Raw genomic sequence first — 27578 nt, forward strand, 5'->3', positions numbered from 1 at the left:
GACTGGTTTAATCTCCTTGCAGTCCAGGGGACTCTCAAGGGTCTTCTCCAACACCTCAGTTCAAAAGCATCAATTCTTCAGCACTCAGCTTTCTTTACAGTCCAACTATCACATCCATACATGACTACTGGAAAAACCATAGCTTTGATTATACGGACTTTTCTTGGCAAAATAACGTCTCTGCTTTTTAGCACACTATCTAGGTTTGTCATAGCTTTTCTTCCAAGGAGCAAGCATCTCTTAATTTCATGGCTGCAGTCACCATATGCAATGATTTTGGAACCCAAGAAAATAAAGTCTATCATCGTTTCCATTGTTTCCCCATCTATTTGCCATGAAGTGATGGGACCAGATGCCATGATCTTAGTGTTTTGACTACTGAGTTTTAAGCAAGCTTTTTCACTCTCCTCTTTCACTTTCATCAATAGGCTCTTTAATTCCTCTTTGCTTTCTGCCGTAAGGATGGTGTCATCTGCATATCTGTGGTTATTGATATTTCTCCCACAATCTTGATTTCAGCTTGTGCTTCATCCAGCCCAGCATTATGCATGATGTACTCTGCATATAAGTTAGATAAGCAGGGTGACAATATACAGCTTTGATGTACTCCTTTCCCAGTTTGGAACCAGTCCGTTGTTCCATATCCGGTTCTAACTGTTGCTTCTTGACCTGAATACAGGTTTCATAGGAGGCAGGTAAAGAGGTCTGGTATTCCCATCTCTTTAACAATTTTCCAGTTTATCGTGATTCACACAATCAAAGGCTTTAGCATAGTCAATGAAGCCTAAGTAGATATTTTCCTGGAATTCTCTTGCTTTTTCTATGATCCAAAGGATGTTGGCAATTTGATCTCCAGTTTCACTGCCTTTTCTAAATCCAGCTTGAACATCTGGAAGTTCTTAGTTCATGTACTGTTGAAGCCTTGCTTGGAGCATTTTGAGCATTACTTTGCTATCATGTGAAATGAGTACAATTGTACGGCAGTTTGAACATTCTTTGCAACTGGGATGAAAACTGATCTTTTTCAGTCCTGGGGCCACCACTGAGTTTTCTTAATTTGCTGGCATATTGAGTGCAGCACTTTAACAGCATCATCTTTTAAGATCTGAAATAGCTCAGCTCGAATTCCATCACCTTCACTAATTTTGTTCATAGTAATGCTTCTTAAGGCCTACTTGATTTCACACTCTAAGATGTCTGGCTCTAGCTGAGTGATCACACCACTGTGGTTTTCTGGGTCATTAAGACCTCTTTTGTATAGTTTTTCTGTGTATTCTTGCCACCTCTTCCTAATATCTTCTGCTTCTGATAGGTCCAGACCATTTTTGTCCTTTATTGCGCCTATCTCTGCATGAAATGCTCCCTTGTTATCTCTAATTTTCTTGAAGAGATCTCTAGTTTTTCCCATTCTATTGTTTTCCTCTATTTCTTTGTATTGTTCACTTATGAAGGCTTTCTTATTTCTCCTTGCTGTTCTTTGAACTCTGCATTCAGATGGGTACATCTTTTTTTCTTAAAGCGACAGTTATAACTATGTTCATTGTTGATATGATTTTAAGAACAAATGTTGCTATATTAAGGCAGGATCAAAACCCAATGTCTCACTCAGTCTATCTACTCGATCACACATCTGTGTAAGACTCCAGTTGTCTGTTGCAGAAAGAGATGAAACACTCAAAGCACACTACATGACCAAAAGCAGAACAGTAGATGAATATGTTGGTTTTTTTCTAGGGATGAGCGGAAGGAGTCTGTCTTGAGCCAAACTAAAGCAGAGGGAAGTGGGTAAAGGGTTTCCAGGCCTTGCTTTACTCAGTTTTCTCATCAAGGATGCTTTCCAAAGAGCGCTCCCCTCCATCTATTCCTTGGGTGGAGGTGTTTTGCTGTTTTAGTCTCTCCGCTAAATATGTACTGCATTTAAAAATCTACTACAGAAATGGCTCATCCTCCAAAACATTAGACATTTCATAAGTCCCTAAGGCATTGCATAACGCTAAGATAGCTGATTTTTCAGAACATCTGTATGTTAGTCATATTCCTCACAAGTTTCAGAGACTCTAGAGGATTCATTATTCTCTTGATAATGTCCCAAACTAAGATAGTCCACCTTCTAAAACTCTGCTTTGCTTTATCTGTCACCAGAGCTGAAATAAAAAGTTAAATTGCCAGCAGCAATCTTACCTCACAGTTTGCACCTCTTTTGAGAAAACGAGTCCCAGCGAACCTACTGGATCTTCTAGCTATTAAAGTGACATACACAGGTCGTCCATAGATCAACAGCTCTTAGAAATCTAGTTAAAGCTGTTTAGCACTCATGACCATCACACCCAACCAAAAGAGTCATTCTACGTTAAATATATTTTGTCCAGTAGGTTAAAGAACACCAAAAAGCTCCACCCAAGAAACGGAACAGCACTGGGTCTAACTGCTCTTTCGAAGTATGCAGGTATTAAGGCAAAACCGAACCTCACTAAAGAGTGGTTTCCATGAATTTCAGAGGAAACGGTAACCAGAGGTAGGGTTATTGGTCAAGGGAAGACCTGTGGTCCCTCCTTGCAGCCAGGTAAGAATGTAAAAGGTACAGTTAATCCTTCTTCATTCTTCAGAGACCATACACCTATCAAACTGAGCACCTCTCCATCAACAGGGTGTTTAAATTATGAAGCAATAGCTAATTCTGAGGGAATGGAGTTAGTATTAATACTGTGAGAGCACCCAAATTTGTCATCTAACTGCGAAACTGAACACTGGGAACTGTTTAACCAAAATAAAGTTTCAATTAATATTGTCACCTTAGTTAACTTTCTGAACCTCAGTTTCATCTTCTGTAAAATGGTGTAAGTGCAAAAAAAAAAAAAGTAACCAATTTTATTAGGTGGTTGGGAAGACTGGGTTAGGTAATGTGTGCAATGTGTGCCTGGCTTATAGCAAACATTCAATAAATAGCAATGACTGTTACCATCATGTAGATTCCAGAATTCATTAAATGCTTGTTAACTGGGAGACTGGATTCATCATTTCAACTAATGAGCTTTAAAATTATAATCTATGGTGCTATTTACTACTTTAAAGAAACAACCATTTATTGTACTTAATACATGCCAGGCCTGAGTTAGCTCTTGAAAAATAAAAGACAGTTTAGAATTACTTTTTAGAAGCTGCCCTTAGAAACTGTAGCACCTTCTCTTTAGAGTCCTTGGTGGTGGAAACCGTGTGTTTTTTCCAGGTTGATTCTACTTTTGGAAAAATATATAGTAATTCGGGGCCAAATCTCATCATTCAGTGAATGATCAAGCAGATAATACCACTCACTGGTTGAAAATGAGTATAAGGTAATGAGCCATTTTACGTGTAACACATAAATCTCACCAAATTCATTCCAAAAGTCCTCTGCATCTTCATCTAGCCTCTCCTCACCCTCATTTGCCACAAAGGAGGCAAATCAGGTCTTCTCCAAGGCCAACCTCTCCAACTCTACCCTTTGACTCCCTTCTGGTGCAAGAGAGCACGTCATTGGTTAATCACATTCATCCACTCAGTGGTCTCCAAACAACCTCTCCTTTATAGTGTTCCCTCTAAGTTTTTAACAAACCTAAGACACAAGGAAGACTGTCAACCAGAAAGCATGCTAGGTGTACAAATGTTCTTCAGGATCTCTAAAAGGGGCAGGAAAACACTTAACACCACTTCTAAAAAGTAGACATTGCCTTCTTAAGCCTCATAAGAACACATTCAATATACCTAGAAATCAAATAAAATGACAAATGATATTTATAAGATTGATTTACCAGCTTAACACCAAGCTCAATCTATGTCTATTTAATCTATTATGACTCTTCCCAATCCAGATCTTCATTACATTATGCCTGAACCACTGCAATCTTCTCCTAATGCATGTCTCTTGGTCTAGGGTGGATCAGATGGTAAAGAATCTACCAGCAACGCAGGAGACCCAGGTTTGATCCCTGGGTTGGGAAGATACCCTGCAGGAGGGAATGGCAATCCTCTCCAGTCTTGCCTGGAGAATTCCATGGACAGAGGAGCCTGGAGGACTACAGTCCACAGGGTCACAAACAGTGGGACATAATGGAGTGACCAACACACTTTGGAAATGGTTACCCACCCAAGCTTCCTAAGTACTAATTTGTATGTTACCCTCTTGAAAAAAACTTTCAAAGATTCTAGCACCAAACCCAAAGTCCTTCATCCGACCACCAAAGTAATCTGGTGATTGGCAGTCTGACTCCCCCCTAACTCATCTCCTTCCCACCCCATTGCACCTCCCAGGCATTTTATACACAAACCACAAGTACACTCCCATAAACTTTTCCATCTCTACACTCACAGTGCTTCCCCAACCCACAGTCTCACTGCCAAGGCCCGCTTCTTGATCAAGTCAAGCCAAGTTCAACTCTTCCTATGAGCCTGGCCCCATCCTCCCCTCCTGTTAGCGATTCTGCTCCTGCTCTTAGGTAAGAATGACACTACCTACTGCACTTTCTGTGCCCAGAGCACTTTCTTCCTTGTCATTTACCTGTCTGGACAGGGGAGCCTGATGGGCTGCCGTCTATGGGGTCGCACAGAGTCGGACACGACTGAAGCGACTTAGCAGCAGCAGCAGCAGACATAAAAGATCTGCATTCCTCTTTGTATTTCAACCACCCAGAATGCGTCATTGTAACCTATCTGCAGGGTGCACAGATAACTGTAATGATCTTATAATTCATATACAGCTTTCTACAAACTGGTATAGCATAAATAATATGTATCTTAATGTTTTAAAAAAGGATACTTGACTGCCCACAGAATCCATGAATAATGTATAGCAGCCAGTCACGATGGACAGTATTTTTAATTATATCTAGAAGTTCGCCGTTCCACACATACTTCATGTAAGGCTCACTAGAGATCCCAAATACACCTGAAAAAATAAGAGTTGGTATCAGGAAGATAAGGAAATTGGTGGACATTCAATTCATTTTTAAGCTCTCAAACTTTTGTTTTTTAATTTCAAAATGTCTGATAAATACCACTGCTGTTTTCAGTGGCTATAACTCATCTCATTGCCCAGAACACTGTGCTGATTCTGTACAAAGTTAAAGAAAAAGCACATTTTTCTGATCTGTGAGAGTTTTTAACCTAGAGAAAAGCAAACAACTGGGAAATTAGGGACACACACGTACAAATACATGAATGAGGCTGACAGACAGCAGGAGCAGTGACTGGGAGCATGGCTCTAGTGTCACAGTGCCTGGGTCCACATCTGAGCTCTGCCTTGCCAGCAGGGTGACAGGTGTGTTCAAGCGGGTCACTTATTTCAGTGCCCCGTTTGCTCATGCGTGCCCCTTCCGTGTGACTGTTGTAAAGGCAAGTTGATAATGCACATGAAATGCTCAGAACAAGTCTAGTGTCTTACTCATAATTCCATAAGTGGTCGTTATTATTATATCAAGCTTTTTTGATATGACAAAATTAATTTCATCAAGCATCATTTCAGGATATCCAGATAAATTTACTAAATAGCAGTAAGTTTTACAAAGCTTATATAAAGTATGAAATGAGAAATAAGTATAAAAATAATGGCTTAAAAGATTATAACCGTTCTGCTTAGAGACAAGCAATACTATTTTTCTTCTCAAAACATGTATGTTAAGAGTGTTTATATACACTATGACAAATGCTCTTTGGTTTTATTTATAAAAAGTGAGCCTTCTCTGCCCCTTCAATGACATTACATTGAGCATGAATAATGGATAGCAGTCCTGTCTTTGTCACTTACCAGCTCTGTGACCTTTGGCAAGTTACATAACATCTCAGAACCTCAATTTTCCAAACTGTAAAATGATGATACCACTCAGCTCAGAGATATAATTCAGATTTTTTAAAAATATAATATATGCAAAGTGACTAACATGCTGCCTGACACATTAGATACTTTTTTAAAAATGTATTATTTTCCTTTTCTACCTACGCAGACAACTTTTGCCCTCGCTTTCTCTTTCCTATCAGTTTCCCCCTGTGTAGTAGTAGCGTCCCTTCCCCACAGAAAAAAATCTATGTTCTAATCACCAGAACCCATGAGTAAGTTATGTCACGTGGCAATGAGAAATTAAAGCTGCAGATGGAATTAAGGTTGCTAATTAAGATGGGCAGACTCTTCTGAATTGTCCAACAGGGCCCACTGTAATCACATGGGCATTGTGAGTGAAAGAGGAGAACAGCAGTGAGAGTGTCAGAGTGATGTCATGTGGGCAATCCTCCACCAGCCATTGCTGGCTTTGAAGATGGAAAGGGCAAGGAAATGGCTTTTTCCTTAGGGTCTCAAGAAAGAAATGCAGCCTTACCAACACTCTAACTCTAGTCCACCAAGATCTCTTTTGGACTTTGACTTCTGTAAGATAATAAATGTGTATAGTTTTAAGTCACTGAGTTTGTGGAAATTTCTTACGGCAGTCATAAAAACCTAATACACAGTTTATTCGTATCTATCAAGTAGAACTGTTCGACTGATAGTAAAATGTTAGGTAGCTTTTGGAGTCTTAATTGAGATCTCAGTACAGATACTCAGATTCAAATGGAAGATGACACACAGTACATACTTACTAATGCTTTTAGCTTTTCTATTACTAAGAACAATATTTAGAAGAGATGATGTGAAAAATATTTAAGTACACATTATCTTACCCTCCACCTGCCTCGAGGGGCACAGATTACAATTCATATGAACCACAGCAAACTTCTGTGATCTAGATGTTTTGGGGCAGGGAGGGTGCACAGGGTTTTGCTTTAGCTCAAGTGATAGTCAATCTAATAAATGAACAAGAGTCAAAGGCAATTAACAGAGATGGCATTCAGCTGAAGTAAGTCTCAGTCTTCTTAGAGTGGACCAGAACTTCTGGCAAAAGGCTAACAGAGCACAGCCTCTTCCTGAGCGTCCTGCAAGGACAAATCTTCTGGAATTTACCTTCGACCTCTGCACCCACATCTTCATCACTGTCACAGAAGTGGCACTGAGGAAGGGACCCAAAGACACTACTGACTTTTTGTTCCCACAGTAAGGCCAATTCAGCTAAACGGTCTTAACTTTACATCTGAAGCAATGCCTTTACAACATTCACTCTGGCAATGTCTCTGGCCTTAGAGCGCTAGACCAATCCCTAAATCTAGGGATAAAGGTACCCATTCTGCTGTGTGGCTGGTTAGTCCCAGATCCCCAGGGTCACCCTAGACTAGTCACACACAGGTCCTGCAGTAACCCCACAACAGTCCTGACAGAAGCAGGCTGTAGGAGGGACAGGTGGGTCAAGCTGAGACCAGTCAAAGTCAGAACAGCCTCTGACCTTCTGCAAGGGTTCCTCTGGACACTGGCCTTGTGATCTTAACCTCTAGGTCTCGGCCTCCTACTTAGCCTTTATTTATGTGAAAGCAGCATTACACCTACTGAGTAGTTTTTTACGAGGATTAGAGATATGATACATAAATGTCTAGGCTGCAACAGGCAACCCAGGGTAACTTTTTTCTACAATTCAACTCATACACAATTGGTCTCTATGAAGAAAAATAGGTGGTGGTGTGTATTCTTCAATATTAAAAAAGAAAATTCTCCAGCCAAAGTTGAATGTATTCCATAAAAGGTGCATGAAATTTTGCTAGAAAACATCAGCATACAATTTTCTGGCTTGCCACAAATGAAATCAATTTGGTAATACATGATCTCTGGACTTCCCTCGTAGCTCAGGCAGTAAACAATCTGTCTGCAATGCAGGAGACCCGGGTTCAATTCCTGGGTCGGGAAGATCCCCTGGAGAAGGAAATGACAAGCCACTCAGGTATTCTTGCCTAGAGAATCCCATGGACAGAGGAGCCTGGCAGGCTACAGTCCATGGGGTCACAAGAGTCGGATGCAACTTAGCAACTAAACCACCACCATGATCTCTATAAAAATGAATTTGTTTATATGAATTCATATATCTGAAGCAACTTCATGAGAGGACAAAGAGCAAATAGGAAAGGAGAAATGTGAAGGAAATGTGAGTGAATTTAATGAGATGCCGTTTCATAGATGTTACATTAACATATATTGGATGTGTTGAAAACCACCTACCATTTCCACCTTGTGTAATCAATCCTTCATCTTCAAAGATGTCGAAACTCTCCTGGCGAGTCTGGGTGGTTTCTGACTTTAACATCTCCAGGGGCATTCGCAAGACTGTGAGATTATATTGAAGTGAGTGGGACAAATCATAGCTGTAACTGAGAAGAGAAAGCTTAATAAGAATTAGGAAAGCAAAACATATTTCATAATCTTGGCTCCCAGAAGGAATTAAAACCTATGAACTAAATTAGTTAGCACCTAATTATGAACTGAATTAGTTAGCACCAACAACAGAAGCAATGTTGTTCAAATAAGCACCTTAAACATAGTAAATCATGAATATAATTGGAAATTTAAAAATCATTACATGACTTAGGCATTTGCATAACTAGAAAAACACAATAAAATGTTAGTAACCTACATTCACTGATTTGCATATGCACTTTGTGCTTCACACTGAAATTAATCTAACTTCATAGTCTTGTATAACAAAGTCATACTTTTATATGTATCTGAATGGACTATTAAAAATGCTATAATATCTACTCTAATAGTATTATACAAGGTCTGTACTCCAGTTTACCTATGAATGAAAATAATTATATTAATTACTAATGGTGGCACCGTAACTTATTTAGTAATAAAATAAGAATAAGCAAATAACACAAGCCACTAGAGTGAAACATGTTTGAGAAGCATGTCATTAAAAAAATTATAACAGTCTGTGCAAATAAAATTTGCACAAAATCAGCAACTTTTATAACTATCTTAAGCTATATATTTTTAGCACAGAATTTCAGACAGTATCTAGAATTTCTTAAGTTATACAAATTTGAAAGTATTATAGTCATACTTTAAAATGGTTACAACTTCAGAGATTCTCACACATTATTATTTCTTCTTTAGTTTATTAATATAATTTGAAATTGATTTTTATTTAATCTGTTAATTTAATCTGTTAAATTTGTTTGACAGAGCCATTAATTTTATTAGCATCTGATCTCAGAAAGATAAAAACTGTATTAAGAAGTTGGTTTCTCAATCCCATATACAAGAGCATAAAAAAACCTTAGGAATAAATTTAACCAAAGAAGTAAAAGATCTGTATACTGAAAATTACAAGACATGAATAAAATAAATGAATAAGACAAATAAATGGAAAGATATCCAGTGTTCACAGAGTGAGTGGGAGTTGCTCAGTCGTGTCCAACTCTTTGTGACCCCATGGACTGTACAGTCCATGGAATTCTCCAGGCCAGAATACTGGAGTGGGTAGCCTTTCCCTTCTCCAGGGGATCTTCCCAACCCAGGGATCAAATCCAGATCTCCCACATTGCAGACGGATTCTTTACTATCTGAGCCACAAGAGAAACCCAGTGTTCATGAAACAGAAGAATTAATACTGTGTAAATAACCATACTACCCAAAGCCATCTACAGATTCAATACAAGCTGTATCAAAATTCCATTTTCCACAGGAATAGAAAAAAACAATTCTAAAATTTGTATGGAACCACAGAAGACTCCTAATAGTCAAAGCACCCTTAAGAAAGAACAAAGCTGGAGGCATCAAACTTCCTGATTTCAAACTTCATTACAAAGTTATAGCATCAAAACAGCATGTTACCGAGATTGAAAAAAAAAAAAAAAAGACACCTAGACCAATGGAACAGAATTGAGAGCCCTGAAATAAAACCACTCAGATACACAGTCAACTAATATTTAACCAGGGAGCCAAAGTGACGATTGGAGGAAGGATGGGCTTCCTGGTAGCTCAGACAGTGAAGAATCTACCTGCAATACAATGCAGGAGACCTGGGTTTGATCCCTGGGTTGGAAAGAATCCCTTGAAGAAGGGAATGGCCACCTGTTCCAGTATTCTTGCCTGGAGAATTCCATGAACAGTGTAGCCTGGCGGGCTACAGTCCATGGGGTCTCAAAGAGTTGGACATGACTGAGTGACTGACAACCTGTTTTCCAAAAGACAAATGGAGAAAGGATGGTCTCTTCAATAAGTGTGTTAGGAAAACTGGACAACCACCTGCAGAAGAATGAAACTGGACCCCTGTCTTATGCCACTCACAAAAATTCACTCAAAATGGATTAAAGACTTAAATGTAAGACTTGAAACTATAAACTAATAAAAGAAAACACAGGGAAAAGCTCCTTGACATTGGTCTTCACAAATATTATTTTTGGACATGGCACCAAAAGTGCGAGCAACAAAAGCAAAAACAAACAAATGAAACATCAAAATAAAAGGCTTTGCCCAGAGAAAGAGCGAGCAAAATAAAAAGGCAACTTTTTGAATGGGAGAAAATACCTGCAAACCATCTAACTGTTAATGGGCTGACCACCAAAATACATAAGGAACTCATACAACTCAACGACAAACAAATAATCCAATTTTTAAATGGGCAAATGACTTGAATAGACATTTCCCAAGTGGCCAATAAATGCATGAAAAGATGCTCACCATCACATTGGGAAATGCAAATCAAGAAAACAATGAGATGTCACTTCATACCTATTAGAATGGCTATTATTAAAACAAGAAACGGCAGGGTTGGCAAGGATGTAGAGAAAAGAGAACACTTTGCACTGCTGGTGGGAACATAAACTGGTGTAGCCATTATGGAAAATAAAATAGCAGTTCCTTAAAAATTAAAAACAGAACTACCATTTGATCCAGAAATCCCATTTCTGGTTATATATCCAAAAGAAAAAAAATCACCGTCTCAAAGAGCTATCTGCACCCCCATGCTCACTGCAGAATTAATCAAGATACCCAGATGAGGCAACAACCACAAATGAACAGATTAATAAATTAACAAAGGAACAGGTAAATAACATGTAGGGTATATTAAAAAAATGGTAGTTGCCAGTGGCTGGGGGAAATGGAGAACTATCGGTCAAAGAGTACAAACTCTTAGCCATAAGATAAATAAGATCTGGTTATCTAACGTACAGCACGGTAACTGTAATTAACAATACTGAATTATGTGCTTGAAATGTGTTAAAGGAGTAAATCAAGTGTTATCAGTACACACACACAAAATCACAGCTATGTTTTGGGATGAAGTTGTTAACCAACACTGTGGTAATCATTCTGCGCTACATCCATGTATCTAACCATGACATTGTACGACTTAAACTTACAGATGTCATTAATCTCTCAATAAAGCTGGGGGCGGGGTGAGAAACTGGGCTTTTACTTTTAACAATCAACTTTTCCTATTTAAGACAACTGATTTATCCTAGCTGAACCTTAAGAATGTAATATAACATTTTTTTAAAGTCTTTAACCTCATATTTTTTACTTGTGGAATAACTTGAGAAGAACTCAGTACGAGAATGCAGATGAACTTGAAAACCCTGAAGGAGAAATCACTCCTAACAGCTCAGCTCCACTGAGCTTCAGTAGTACCTCAGAGAGACTATAAACAATTCAGCAATAATGGCTGAAAAGCAAATGATGGAGACAACTACAATGGAAATACACTTTCAATAAACATTCGTGGAAGTGAAAATTATTTCTTTAGAAACCCTTCACTATACTATTGCTAAATTAATTAACTTTCATCAGTTTCACATCATGAAGACATAATCCACTCTACATAGTACATGTTTTTATTTCATAAATAAATAAATGGTTAACTATATTAAGAGTTTAAAAATAAACTTAAAATAATGCAAAGCACCCTAATAGTACATAATGCCAACAGCTACAACACTCTGGGTCCTCTTCTTAGTCCTATGACCCAAGTCCACTGATACATGCGATTTTGTGTTCTACATTTTACTCTGGACACTGTAAGTGACAGAATCTTCCATGCAGCACAATAACTTGCTGTATACCAGCCTGCATGGTGGTCACTTCAGTGATAGCGTAACACTCTCTTGGGATGCTCTGCTATAATTTACTTGCTTATTTTTCAATTCACCATATTTGGGTTGTCTCTGCATTGGTTGGTTTGCTTGTTTGGGCCATGATAGAGAAGCTATCTGAAAAGCTAGTGCCTTTACAAACAGGGAATAATATTTTCCCTCCTGATTTATTTTCTTCAGATATATTTTCATACATACTTGATGCTTCATTCCTCTCCAGGAAAATTATTAATTTACAATGCCAACAACAATATGTTGGTACTGCTAAAGTTCTCCCTATTTTGAGTTTATTTTTACCTAATTTTTACTAGACTGTTAACTGAAAACTGTGAAACGGTTACAACTCTATATATAAACTTTTTAAAATTTTATTTATTTTAATTGGAGGATAATTACTTTACAATATTGTGATACTTCTTGCCATACATTGACATGAACCAACCACAAGTATACATGTGTCCCCCCCAACCCTGAATCCCCCTCCTACCTCCCTGTATATAGACAACGCAGATTTAATTTTTGTAATTCAAAATTACAAAATAAGCCATTACATGTACTGAGTAGAGATCCCTGTGCTATACAGTAAGTCCTTATTAGTTGTCTATTTTACATGTAATAGTGTGTGTATGTCAATTCCAATCTCCCAATTTATTCCTCTCCTCACTTAACCTTAGCAACGTAAGTTTGTTTTCTATATCTGTGACCAGTTCTCTGTAATGGCCTATATGGAAAAAGAACCTTAAAAAAAACAGAGTAGATACATATATCCCCTCTCCCCATATAGCTGACTCACGCTGCTGTACACCAGAAACACGTACAATATCATAGATCAACTATACTCCAATAAAAATTTTTAAAAATTTGCAGAAATGGACAGGATTTTCAATATTTGTTTTGTTAATGTTTTAGAGTTTGGCCCTTAATTAATTCAACAACTGTGTGTTTATGTGCTAATCTCTAGATTTAGTACCTTGTGACATTTTCTATTCGGTGTGCTAGATGAAAATGTGTATTTGAGAACTGGCAATAATTACTTTTAATAGAGTGCTTCTTGCCAGTCCTACAGGAGTAAGTAATTTAATTTCTTCAATCTTTAATTTGCTCTTCTGTAAAAAATAAAAGATCAGTGTATAATTTTAAATTATTATTGCCACTCTCATTTGAATAAAGGATGCAGGAATTTTAAAATTCCCTGTTTTGGATATGACTATAATATTGAAAAAATCAGAAGTATAAATATCTTCAAACTCAAAAAAATTACAAAATAAAAGTATTTCTTTAAAATCATAATGAAAAGATTATTTTTCATAGTAAGAATAATTACCATTTTAAAAGGAGGAATACTTGTATTTATATTGTTTCGGATGAAAAGATTTGGCTATTTTTTTTAAAAAGGAATAATCAAAGTACTACTGTGTTCTCTGATTCTCTTTTTACCCTGTAGGAAATAATATAAACATTTAAGAGACAGAGTAAAAATAAGCTCAAACTTACCTAAAGTAAAAATTGCTGGATAGGTCCACATTTTGGAATATTCGTAGATACCTTAAAAAAATGATTACTACAGTTAACAATATGATGACTACAGTTACTGCTGTTATAATATATATGAAAGTTAAGAGAGTAGATCCTAAAAGTTCTCATCACAGGGAAAAAAACAGTTCTTTTTATTGTGTCTTTATGAGATGATGGATGCTAACTACATTGTGGTCATCATTTCATAATATATATAAGTCAAATCATTATGCTGAACACCTTAAACTTACACAGTGGTATATGTTAATTTTATCTCAATAAAACTGGGGGAAAATGACAGTAAACTACATAGGATATAATTTTTTTCAGTTAATATAAGACAAGCTTTATCTGGTAAACTCTTACTCTTGTCCGAAACAAAATTGTTTTTTTACCCCACTTCCAAACATCAAGGATAGTGTCACAAAGTTCCAGAAAACCACTATCTAACAAGGTTTTAAGCAAGAAAACCACATCACCTTTAAATTCTGGTTCATGTTCTAGAACAACACTATAAAGGTATGAAGTGTAATTAAAACCCAAGCCGCTATTTTTTAAAAACTCATAAACATGCCTAACTTTGTTCCATTTTGAGCCTTTATAATATCAAATCAATTCTAGCATTTTCTCTATCAATTTATTATTTATTAACAGTCTTTCCCCATATGCCCCAGGTTCCAATAATTTCCCCAAACAACTTTTTGAAGCTTTCAAATGCATAGAAAAATTGGGGTGGGGGGAAATAGTATAATGAATAGCAGTATGTCCTTCACCTGAATTCACTGTTAAATATTTCTCCTTATACATACAGGCATCCTCTCTCTTTAAATACACAAGTACATTTTATTTTTCTAAACCATTTACAGTAAGAACCAGACATGATGACAGTCCTAAATATTATTTATCTTAATATTATGTATCTATTATGAACAAGGACAATCTCCTAAATAACCACAATGTCACTATAAACCCAAAATTTAACACTGACCCAATACCCCCTAGTGTATAGTTCATATAAAACCACTCCAGTAAAGTCCTTTACAGCTCTGCGCCTGTGTGTGTACACACTGTGCACATATTTTAATCCAGGATCCAACAGAAACTCAAGTGCTGCACCCGTCATGGTTATTCTAAAACCTAACCCTCTGGCTCTTCCTGTATTTCACAACACTGACATTCCTGAAGGGTCTGGGCCAGCTGTCTTACAGAAAGTCCCACATATGGATTTGTCTGGTTATTTTCCTCATGCTTAGATCCAATTTAAATATTTTTATCATGCCTAGATTCAATTTAAATAATTTTAGTAAGAAAACTACGCAGGCTATTGGTGTCCTTCCCACTGCTTCATATTAAGAGGCAAATAATGTCAGTTTTGTCTCATTACTGGTGATGCCAAGTTTGACCATTTGGTTAAGTATGTTTGTCATTTTTTTCTCTTTGTAAATAATAAAAAGTATTCACAAAGTACAGTATGTTGAGGTATTCATGAAGTACAGTAGGTCAACAATAACCTCTCACTTAATGGTTTTAGCAGCCATTATTGATTCTTGCCCAAATCAATTATCATGGGTCTTCAACAGCACTTGAACAAAAGCTGTAGCATTCTGAGCCAGTATTTACATTTTAAGATTTATAATCTATTGACTATATTTTGCTTTTCAATTGGTCTATAGATACAAAAACAGCAGTTACCACCAGTACATACCTAGCTTCATCAGGATGACTAATCCGTACAGAATCATTGGGTATATAGATCATATTTGTATCTTCAATCTTATATATTGCATGACCTCCAATATCTGCCATCTTCCTCCTTTTGGTTATTAACACAATATAATAGCCTTCTAAAAACCGGACAAAACCTACACAACAACAACAAAACAGAAAGATAAATACACCTCCTACACTTAGCAATGCTTTCAGATACATATTTAAAAGGCAAAAGACTCTGACATATTTCCTGCTTTATTATTTCTCTGATTTACAACCATATAAATTTTCAGCTATTTTAGAATTATTTTCTAGAAATATTTATCTCACTTAAAAATACCACTCTGAACAATTTGATTATAGGAAGACCGTATGTGTTAAGGTTCAGTAACATTAAATTCCCAACCACACACTAGTTACCATGCAGTCTTGGGTTAAAAATGTGCTGGCTCCCAGAACTTTTGCCTTGGTGGCTGGGGGAGGGAGAGGGGCACACTTCTGAACCAGCTATGTAAGAAACTCAGCAGACCCTCTCCCCAGTGACTGGTGAAAATTATAAAAACAAAACACTGACAGTTTCTGGAAATTCTCCTAATGGCATACAGCAAATGGAGAAACATTTATTCAAAGAACTCTGCTAGATCTTGGAAAGACCAGTCAGTCTGTGGCATCTGAACCACAGCTTGCTTCCCTCCTACGCCCTTCTCCCAGTTCTGCGTGACGGGTGTCTACTCCCAGCAGGCGTCCCTCTCCCCTCCCCAGCTCTCAGTCTAGGGCTCCGGCTTCTGCTCAGGAGGTGCAGGCCACCAGCGTTTCTCACCCCCTCCAGCTCTGTGCTGCAAATTCTTTATTCCAGGCAAGTACACCTGAAACCCGGGGGCTCCTTTCTTCTACCCGCCTCCTACTTGTAGAGTGAGGCTCTATCCCAGCACAGATACCGGATCCTGTCACCCCAGCTCACTCACTGTGGGAGTCAGATACGGTCACACACAGTTGACTTCCTACCAGAAACAACAGAGGCCAGAAGGCTGTGGGGTAACTTATTCAAAGCCCTGAAAGAGAAACTCAACCAAGGACCTAGATACATACATACATACATACATACATACATACATACACACATACGTACATACATACATACATACATACATACACAGCCTCATGTTTTTTCAAAACTAACTGTCTTGTGTGAGCATGTGGGTGTCTCACTTGCATTTGCCCTCTTTCTCTCTCTCCGAGTGTTGCACTCGATAAAGTCTGAGCTAGAATCTTGGGGCCATACATTTTTGCTCTAGAATTGGCAAATACCCATAGTCTGTGCCATGTTATTCTTAGTTGAGATTAGTAATTGAACGTACTAATGTAAATGAGCCAAAATACTTAAGAGAAAGATACCATAAGGATTTTAATGAACCACGTTACTGCTATTAAAGTATTTTGGAGAGCCACAAAGCACATTTTTTAAAAAATGTTCATTTGTGCTCCTCCCCACTAGAGGGAAATGGCAATACTCCCCAGTATTATGGAGAGTTCCACAGACATAGGAGCCTGGTAGGCTATAGTCCATAGGGTCCAAAGAGTCAAACATGACTGAGTGATGCATCTGGCTACTTTCACTTGTAGACTAGCCCAAAATTCCCTGACTAAAGCTAAAGGACATAAAACAGGAAATAAAGCTCAACGTCAATGTCATTAAAAGCAAGTTAGGAGAAGGCACCCCACTCCAGTACTCTTGCCTGGAGACTCCCATGGATGGAGGAGCCTGGTAGGCTGCAGCCCATGGGGTCGCAAAGAGTCGGACACAACTGAGCAACTTCTCTTTCACTTTTCACTTTCATGCATTGGAGAAGGAAATGGCAACCCACTGCAGTGTTCTTGCCTGGAGAATCCCAGGGACGGGGGGAGCCTGGAGGGCTGCCGTCTGTGGGGTCGCACAGAGTCAGACACGACTGAAGCGACTTAGCAGCAGCAGCAGCAGTAGGAAGCAGTTATCCTTTAAGAAGGCCAAAACCTACAAAATCAAGGGTCCTGGAAGCAGCATAAACACCCAAAAAGGGAATCTAATTGAGTTTAAGTAATAAATATTTCCAAGACAAATCAGTTTTCCTTTTGTTCTTGTTATGTATTTTTTACATAAGGAAAAAAACCTCTCTGTAATAATTTCCCCCAACCTGCATTCCAATTGAATTTTATGTTTTCAATTCTAGACTATTTCATCCTACATATCCCTTTATATTTTTAATGAAGTAAATATACTGTACAAAAGAACACTCTCTATCAGCATAAGTGCTTTTTGCATATTATGAGATTATTTTCTTTTTACTACCAATTGGAAATGTCACTTGTTTTTTTCTTTTTTTTTTTCCAAAGGTTCCCATCAAATACAGCCAACAGTTAAAAGGCTTCAGTCTGGCACAGACTTCTGTGAAAAGTCAGCCTCACCATCATTTTAACACATGAAAAACCAGGACAAGTTTTTTCATCTTCATTCTATGCACTTCTGATCCCAGACCAGTTTCCCCAAGTTCTTCCCAGAAGCCTAGATGACGGTCATCACGCAAAAGTGACTGCTTTTCCTCCAAGTAGAAAAGGCTGTGTCGTTTGTGATGGACACCAAACAAGGGAAATAAAAAGGGGCAGTGTGAGAGGATGGAGTGGGGTGGAGTTCTGGGGGCTGGAGAGGACCCCACAAGCTCACCAACAGGGAAGAGGGCAGCATCCTCTTTGGTCACCTTGTCAGCTGGTCACTATCTTCAGAGCCTCTCTGCACTCTGACAGAGACGTATCAAAAACCAAAAGGGACCAAAGTGACACCCTAACACCAAACCTATCATCCCCTCACGAGTCGAGGCCCACGTGCCATTGCTGTCTTCCCTTTCTCTTGACTCTGCAATCTGTTTCGAAGGGTGCTGCTTTAAAGAACAACCAAGCCCATCACTTGGTCTACTGTGAAGACCCTTACTCTACCACTCCCCTTCAGCCTACTAGCAGCTTACAAGCGTATCCTCTCACGGTGACACAGGCAGAAAAAGGACATATACCCAAAGGAGCTGGACGGTCAGAGCATCGAGAGGACGACGGACTCCAGGCCTCCACCCAAACATCCCAGGACCACATTAAAACTGGGTGAGAGCAACTAACGCTTTTCACTTTCACACAGTCTTGTAACCACTGCTGAGGTCAACATAATATTTCCATCACTCCAAAAACACCCCCTCAGGCTCCTCTGATGTCCATCCACTCTTCCCACCCCCAGCACCTGGCACCCACTGATGGATTTTCTGACCCTGCAGCTTTGCCGTCGGTAGTGTGTCATAGGCAGGAGCTTAAAAACAAAAGAAAACTGGGTGAGCGATGCTCACGACCTATCTGGTGGTCTCCCAAACCTCCTAGCTGTCAAACCACAAAGGAGCAAATCATAAATGGGCACCACAGCTACAGGGCAGGCTCAATCCATGTCTAGGGACCAGAGATGGTCCGCGAGCTTTCAGCAGCAGTCCATGAAAAGAAATGCAAACAAACTGAAAGGAAGGGTCGGGAACATCAGAGTTCATCATCAACGAGCCTGCCTTGAACAGACAAGACTAGTTTGGATATTATGAGCTTATGTGGTGAGTCACACGTGGTCCAAGCTGATGACAAGTTACGCCCAGTAGGCTCTTGTGTTGGTCTTGACACATTGCTGGAAAAAAGACTGGTCCTTTACTGTAGACAATTGAGAAGCATAGCTTTAGATTCTTATAGACTGTGCATTAAATTAACCATGGTAACAGTTCAAAACAGTCCAGCAAAAATACTATTCACAAATTGGGCATGCTGAAAAAATTGAGACAGAAAATACTTCAGCCGCAGAACAGAAGACAATCATTCAAGTCCTTTCACACGTCTTATTCTGACAATCAGACTACTTATATTTCCAAGGTTAAGTATTTTGCGTTTTGCTATTTCAGTTGCCCTCATCAGTCTATCCAATACTAGATAAATCATAGCCTTTTATTAAGTCCTTATTTACTCTTCAAACATTCTAAGCATGGTTGAATTAGAATAAATAAAGTGCATGTCCACAAAAGTAATAAATGATTACTTAGTACATTACCGTGTCACTTTACCGGCAAGTCAACCTTATAGTCACTTCACCATCCAAGGAGAGTCTCAAAGGGGCCTCAAATTGCGATAGAAATGTACCACAATATCTAAGAATGCCACCTAAGAGAAACATGGCAATATCTTCAGTCCTCATCCAAAGTTTATTAATAGCTGTGTATAAAATGAATATTTATTTGGCTATAAACTTGGTTGCTGCTGCTAAATCGCTTCAGTCGTGTCCGACTCTGTGCGATCCCATAGACGGCAGCCCACCAGGCTCCGCCGTCACTGGGATTCTCCAGGCAAGAACACAGGAGTGGGTTGCCATTTCCTTCTCCAATGCATGAAAGTGAAAAGTGAAAGTGAAGTCGCTCAGTCGTGTCCAACTCTTAGTGACCCCATGGGCTGCAGCCTACCAGGCTCCTCCGTCCACGGGATTTTCCGGGCAAGAGTACTGAAGTGGGCTGCCATGGATAAAGCTATGGTTTTACAAGCTTAGTTATCAATACATTTAAAATGAGGCAAGGAATATCGCTAAAAGCAAAGATGCCCAGAACAGTGAAGAATGATCAAAGTACCATTAAAGTAACACAGTACACCATCTGCATGCGTGCATGCACGCTAAGTCACTTCAGTCATGTCCAACTCTTTGCGACCTATGGGCTGTAGCCCATTAGGCTCCTTGGTCCATGGGATTCTCCAGACACGAATACTGGAGTGGGTTGCCATGCCCTCCTCCAGGGGATCTTCCTGACCCAGGGATCGAACCCACGTCTCCTACATCCCCTACATTGGCAGGCGGGTTCTTTACCACTAGTACCACCTGCGAAGCCCAGGAGAGCATCTAGAGGCCACTTAATGTAAAAAGCAAACTGCCCAATACAACTCCAAAACACCCAAGGGCAGCTATTTTAAAATATAGTTCAACGGGCTTCCCAGGCGGAGCTAGTGGTAAAGAACCCGCCTGCCAATGCAGGAGACATAAGAGACCCGGCTTCAATCCCTGGGTGAGGAAGATCCCCTGGAGGAGGGCGTGGCAACCCACTCCAGTATTCTTGCCTGGAGAATCCCATGGACAGAGAAGCCTGGGTGGCTACAGCACACAGGGTAGCAAAGAGTCAGACACGACTGAAGTAATTTAGCACACATACCCACAACTGATCTTCAACTCATTATACTTAATTAGCAAGGAAGGTTCAATTTTGAATATTTAACTCTGACTAATTAGGCATTCAATATTACATATACCTTAGGAAATTTACATTTTTCAAAAGTTGTAATAAAGTATTAGCATTTAAAGAAATGAGTTTTTATCTGATTAAGCCTAATGTATTTAAGACACTTTTTTTATTTCTAGAGTTTTTTTCTTTGACTAAGAGTTAAGTAACACTTAAAGTGGAATTTAACACGTATGGAATATATGGAATTGAAACACACGAACTCGCCTGACATACACTAACATGCACATGTTATCCATTAAACATGAAACCTCAAGGGAATTGTCAAGACTAAGCAGAAGGTACACGGAGGGCGCCAGTCCTATGCAGAAGAAACTAACCATACCGACCACTCTCACCCTTCCCTGGCAGCCGCCTAAGACACAGAACGGACCTAAAGGGATTCTACGTGAAGGGCTACGAGAGCACATCGAGAAAAACAAACTTCAAACACAGCAGAATAGGCATAATCCAAGTCTCAGCAAGCACACATGCACCGAATAGAGAGTGCTAATCCGAAAAATGAACCTAGGACTATGAAACCATGCCGCACAGGTCAGTCCATATTAATTTTGTTAATATCTACAGACACCACTCAGTAAATATTACAGACAGTTCAGTGGGTTTAAGAAGCAGAAAGATAATTTTGTGTTGAGGGGGAAAGACTTGAAGTACGGCTATGCCAACAGGGCAGCTGAAACACACTGCCCTCTGCCTGGCTTCCAAGGCCCCAGTGATCTGGCCTCACCAACCGCTTGCCAGCATTCCAGGACCCGTGGGCATCTTCATGCCGGTGCTTCTGCCGTCACCCCTCCTGGAGCTCTCCCCTCCATTCCCCACATCCATCCAAAGCTTGCTTCTCCTCCAGGATCCAGCCTGAGTCTTGTCTTCTCCACCTCTTATGTAATCTCTGCCTCTTATGTAACCTCCAGCATTTACTATTGACTACACAACAGGGATCCAAATTCCAGTCCTGGAGTTGTTTCCTGGGCCCTGGGTTTTGTCCCCCGACCCCTCCACCCCACCCCCATCCAATCCAATCATCCTAAGACTCCCTGGGACAAATCCAGGAACAAAGACAGGTTTTCTGACCCACTGTCACGAGGGACAACGCACCAGAGGAACTGCGGGGCATCTCCCAAACACCCACAAGCTGGACCATGGACTCCTTTAAAGGCCAAGGCCATGTCTATGCTTGTTCATGAATAAGTAAAGGCGCTATTATAGGATTTGGGAAAGAGATTAGGTAAAATTTAAATGAAGAGGCTCAAACCAGAGCAAGACTGAATGTAAAGAGATAAACATCAGGTCTGGAATGTGAAGCAGACTCGGGGTCTCATTTCCTAGAAAGCAATAAAGTGAATAGAGCTGCAGTCGGCTGCGTCCAGAAAGCCCTTATCTGAAGCTCCACGCTCGCCTTGTCAACCGAGGCTGCCTCTCTGCGTCAAAATGACTTAGATCATCCAGGCGACAGGGGGATGTTTTCTCTCACTGACACAATTTTAAAGAGCAAAGTTTCCGACTGTCTGTGATTTTAGAGAACAAAGTTTCTCTGAGAGTAAGAAACCAGTTGTCACTCAGAGAAGGGGCTTGTGACACTTTACACTGCAGCGTGTCCTTGAGAGAAACTCCTCTAATTTAAAAGCTGGTTTTACCTGTATCTGTTTTTCCAGCTGACGTTTACAAGTCCAAGCCAATTTTCACTTTTTCATTTCTTGGCAAGCCAGACTCCTTAGAGGTCCAAACCATCACTACATTTGTTCATATCCTGTATGAATCTGAGCACAGTCCTGGGCATATAGCAGATATTATATAAAGGCTGTTTGATACCTGGTTGATAGATGATTCATTTCTAAATAACCAAAGATCCAGAAGGTGGGTCACATTTACAAACCTATATAAATATGAGCTTTGCAAACTATCTTCAAGTAGTCTATATATGGGGGGGAAAAAAGAGGTTGAAAGAGGGAGGCATCTTCCTTACCTACAACACCAAAAGCTGAAACAGCTCGAAATAACCCAGAGGAGCCTTTCTGTCCCATCTTTGTCCTGTTTCCTAGATCCAGGCGCCCAAGAAGTTCTCGCACTTCTTGCTGAGTATATACATGCTAGAAATAAGCAAATTAATCTGTAAGGTTGTGTTTGATTTTTAGATTCATTATTTATTTACCTCTGAAAATTAAAAGTTTCCTACAGCTTTACACCATTAGCTGTTTCACAGAGAAGTATATAAAAGTGCAGGACTAAGCTACAATTCTAAAAAGCCAACAAAGTTTTTAACATTAGCAGTTAATTAAGGGTGGTTACTAGATCACACATTGCTGTACTTAAAAAAGGTATACCAAAACCTTATCTTCTGGATCAGAGATTCAGAGGTATGAGGAATCCACAGACAAGTTTCAAGAAATCTATAAACTCCTTAAAACTGTATGCAATGTGTATTTTTGTGAGAAGTCCCATAGCTTTTCTTAGATTCTCAAAGAGATCCCCAATCAGCCACTCGAACCCCCAAGTAAAGCCAAGTATCATTACATCATATTAATAAATACTGCCAGATGGTATGTGTGTGGGTGAAGGAGGACCATGATACCCAAGAGTAAGAGAAGTCACAAAATACAACATATCCAAAATTATTATAACATAGAAATTAGTTTTCCAAAGAGCTTAGTGAAAATGAGTTCCAAACTACAGCTATTGATACCTTTGAAAAACCAGGAATCCACATAGATTCAGAAATATTCAGACAGGAACTTCAACACAAAGTGTTAGCTGCTCTCACCTGAGAGTTAAAATTAATGGTTCAATTCCACCTTAGTATATTTCTCTTTTGACTAAAAGCCTCATATTTTGGGGCCACCTGAATTAAGTCCCAACTCTGAATAATATGACATGTGGATAATAGCAGCTTAACATTTCTCTAGCAAGTCATCAGAAGTGACCCTACCAATCACTTTGAGCAGTATAATAACAAGTCTGCAGTAGAGAAGTCCTTTTTGACTTCAAGGAGCTTCATATCAAAGAAGAAAAAGAAGAAATAATCTCTTCGGTGGCTGCAATATTGAGAGTTATATCAGATCCTTAAAATGGTACCCCTTTAAGAAAATATATTCATTATCTTATCCAAAGTGTTTGCTTCATAAAAAATCAAAATGAAGGGCAAAGTGTAATTCTGGCAAACTTTCTGAATTCCGTAATTTTAGAAACCAGATTAGAGATTAAAAATTCTAGCCAACCATGAAAAACTGTCATTTTTAGATGTATGATAAAAAAAAGTATACATCGCTAGACGCTGTAAGGATATTTCATATCCATTAAATGAGGAGTACAAAGGTTTCTGTCTGTATTCAGGTTGTCAAGATACTTACCCTGTCATCAATGATAACCAAATCTTTTGGTTCTGTTCTATCAATTTTCAAAACACGGTATTTTGTTTCTGCATGATTGCTCCCAACTAGGAAGTATCTCTACAAAGAAAAAGAAATGTCATTAGTTTTTTTAAGACAGCTTGCCTTATACACATTTTATAATAACTTTGGGTTTTTTCTCATTAAATACATGAACTAAGTCAGGTTACTTTTTAAAAGAAATATTTCTGTTAAGTACAACTGGCAGATTAAAGAAAGGCTGATTCTAAAAGGTCAACTTTAAAATTGAAATATTCGTCGTGGTGTCATGATTAGCAGTCTGATATTTAAAATGTACCCAGTAACCAGGTCAGATGAATTTAATTATATTATACAGAGATTAACCTAACTGATTGGAGACTGATGTTTAAACTTTGCCAGGAAACTGCAGCTCTGGTAAGAAGCTCAAAGCTCAACACATAATTAGGAATGCTTAGACAATTATAGCTATTAAAATATTGATATTTTATCAAATAAACCTTTATACATTTTCTGTAGAAGACTAAAAATGACTTTAATACAGCAACTGTAAAAATCAACCGCAAAGTCCCAATAAAAAATTAAAATGAATGTACTTTCCGAAATGGCTTTTTATAGATCAGCTACAGGAAATAATTAATATTCTTTCTTTTCTGAAACACTTCCTTGGAGCATTATACCTGAACACATTAGTCTTCTTAAATGAATACTGAGAATAAAATGAATACTAAAAATACAGAAAAATAATCATCCTATAGTCAAAGAAAATGCTTTTCAGAAAACCTAAACCAGATGAATAATTTTTATACTGTGTTTAAGAATACATAAAACTCCATTAGGAAAAATATATTTAAAATATTTTGCTTCAAAAAAGTCCTTTAAAGTGACTCTTTTTCAACACTGCAAAATTAAGAACACACTGCAACCATCAACTGGCATCTAACCATCTCATCAGTCACATAAGACACAGACAGACAAAGCAATTAAATAACAAATAAGATTCTTTAGATTAATGGCCAAACTGAAGTATAGGTACTGAGAGCAGGAAAGATTAATGTTAGGTACTAAAGGTGCAGAAAACCTCAGAGGACTTAGGACTTAAATTGAGCCTTGAAGGTTGGAAATAGAAGATAGGTATAATAGAAGATACATGTGCTCAGGCGTGTCCGACTCTTTGTGACCCCATGGACTGCAGCCCACTAGGCTCCTCTGTCCATGGGGATTCTCCAGGCAAGAATACTGGAGTGGGCTGGCATTTCCTACTCCAGGGAATCTTCTCGAACCAGGGATTGAACTCGCATCTCTTACCTCTTTACGACTGCACCACCTGGGAAGCCCCATAACAGAAGATGAGAACTTGGTTATATTGTTTTAATACTAGAGCTGTAAAAACGGATGAGTTTTTAAATTAAGTATATATATCTGTTTACAAAGGTATGATCTAGACTTTCAGATTATAAAGAACAAAACTGTATGTTAAAACATGATAGGTTAGGGACTTCCCTGGCTATCCAGTGGTTAAGACTGTGATTCTACTGCAAGGGGCATAGGTTCGATTCCTAGTCAGGGAACTAAGATCCTGCATGCCACACAGAGTGGCCAAAATAAATAAATAAATACAATTATGTTAATTTAAAAAGAAAAACAGATGATGCTTAAGGGGAAAACTAACCAAAATATTGAATCCCTCGTCTTCTAGGGAGAAATGGAGTCTAGATGAAAGTATCAGTTATCATGAGGAAGAAACAGAGCAACTATAATAAATTAGTAAACTAAAAGAAGACACCCAGTGACCAGGATGCACTGGACGAGCAGCTGGAAGGGCAGGGACCCAGCGAGAGGGAGGACGTCCAAGTCCTCAGGCTGAGCTCAGTGAGTTCCTCCCCAAGACCCCACCCACCACTGGGAGGAAAGTGGGGTCACCAGCCTAGTAAACTCAGCCACAGAAGAACGGCCTATAAACTACACGTTTGTTAGGAGAAAAGGAAACCGCCTTCTTGAGCACTTGAGGAAAAAGAGGTTCCAGGGAAAGGAAACAGTGAGTGCAAAGACTTGAACAGCAAGAAGCTCGCCGAGTTTGTTAGAGGAACGAGATTAACAGAGAAGATGCTTATGAAACACCCAACACAGTGAAGGGTCCAACACAAAAAAGGCACTCAGTGACGGTTACTTTTATTTGCTTTACTTTTTAAGATATTAGCAAGTCTATGTCACTGTATTTGAGAAAAAGAATTCAAAAAAGAGGAAAAAAGAGCGCCCAGAGGGGAAAAAGGTATGCACGGGACCAGAATGGAACCAGAGTGGGGAAAATACACCAACCTACAAGTAATCAGCCTCTGTCCTCAGGAGAGGAGAGCATGCAAAGTACCAACCACGAATAGCGCGTATTACAGAGGTCTGAACTGGACAGATGACAACACATGAAGGGCACTTCGCTCACTTGGGGAAGGTCAGAGCAAGCTGAACAGACAGGCTGGTGGTGTCCTGATGCTGAGTTTTGCCTTGGAGGATCTCGAGACAGTACTTAATATTTTGAACCAAGACAGAGCAAATAACATCCCTCCCTCCTGCCCCTGCTGCTGCTAAGTTGCTTCAGTTGTGTCCGACTCTGTGCGACCCCACAGACGGCAGCCCACCAGGCTCCCCTGTCCCTGGGATTCTCCAGGCAAGAACACTGGAGTGGGTTACCATTTCCTTCTCCAATGCACAAAAGTGAAAAGTGAAAGTGAAGTCGCTTAGTCGTATCCGACTCTTAGCGACCCCATGGACTGCCTACCAGGCTCCTCGGTCCATGGGATTTTCCAGGCAAGAGTACTGGAGTGGGGTGCCATTGCCTTCTCCTGCCCCTACCAGAGCACTTTTGCTTATATCTGAAGTCAGTACTTCTTCTGAGCGCCCTGCTAAATTTGTCTGGGGCTACTCTATCCCATTTGCCTATTATAATCAGCTTTGGAGGCTGACTCTTGTGGTTTTTAATTCTAGTCCAGCAGTGCAATCTGGTTCTGCAGGCATTGAGTCTATGTTAAACGAAAGAACAATCACTCACCACAGGCTAACCATTTAATCTGCTGGGTAACTTTCTGCAACATTTACACTAAGCCATCTTTCTTGTTTAACTGCACAGAAAGACAGTCCTTCTAAGTCAACCACCTCATGGGATTCTCTGGGCAAGAACACTGGAGTGGGTTACAATTCCCTTCTCCAGGGGATCTTTCTGACTCAGGGATCAAACCTCCGTCTCTTGTTACTGCAAGTGGATTCTTTACCGTCTGAGCTATATATACCTGAATCACTCAGTAAGGAGCCACATCACAGCTTTAGGAGAGGTAAAACTGCTGAGTGGGATTCCTCGAATTTCAACACATCCTAGGAAATCTAAAGATGAACTGCAGTAGGACCATGACTTGGCAGTTTGTAATAAAAAGACTGAATTCCTGGGGTAGGAGTAGACAAATGCACTCTTGGCCTTTGCAGCACACACAGGAGAGCGGATCTGCACCCCTCTTATCCAGACCCTTCCGTGAAGTCACTCCACGAAGCGGAGGAGCCAAGGCAAAAATCCACAGAACTCAGAAGCAGATTGGAGTGGGAAGAAAGAAACGGGAAGCAGTGCAACTATCCGCATTCTCTATTAAAGTGGTCTAAGAATCCTGAAAATGTTTTGTGCAGAGAAGAGCGACCTCTT

General features: G+C 39.4%; 1 protein-coding gene across 4 annotated transcripts in view; it reads right to left on the reverse strand.

Moving 5' to 3' along the window:
• FIG4 (FIG4 phosphoinositide 5-phosphatase) overlaps window positions 1-27578 on the reverse strand; it is a 179017-nt gene that overhangs the window by 106016 nt on the left and 45423 nt on the right. For 2 of the 4 annotated variants that reach the window (XM_042253324.2, XM_042253325.2), the window contains 7 exons: window positions 23876-23974; window positions 22495-22618; window positions 15203-15359; window positions 13477-13527; window positions 8105-8253; window positions 4793-4921; window positions 2182-2282 (listed from right to left, as the gene is read on the reverse strand). In XM_042253324.2, the coding sequence (XP_042109258.1) occupies window positions 2182-2282; window positions 4793-4921; window positions 8105-8253; window positions 13477-13527; window positions 15203-15359; window positions 22495-22618; window positions 23876-23974 (810 nt within the window). Of the gene's footprint in view, window positions 1-2181; window positions 2283-4792; window positions 4922-8104; window positions 8254-13476; window positions 13528-15202; window positions 15360-22165; window positions 22299-22494; window positions 22619-23875; window positions 23975-27578 lie in introns of those variants that run through there. The other 2 variants (XM_060419504.1, XM_042253326.2) reach the window with 2 other exon arrangements.

This window comes from Ovis aries, chromosome 8, assembly GCF_016772045.2.
Source record: "Ovis aries strain OAR_USU_Benz2616 breed Rambouillet chromosome 8, ARS-UI_Ramb_v3.0, whole genome shotgun sequence".
Classification (NCBI taxonomy): Eukaryota; Metazoa; Chordata; class Mammalia; order Artiodactyla; family Bovidae; genus Ovis; species Ovis aries.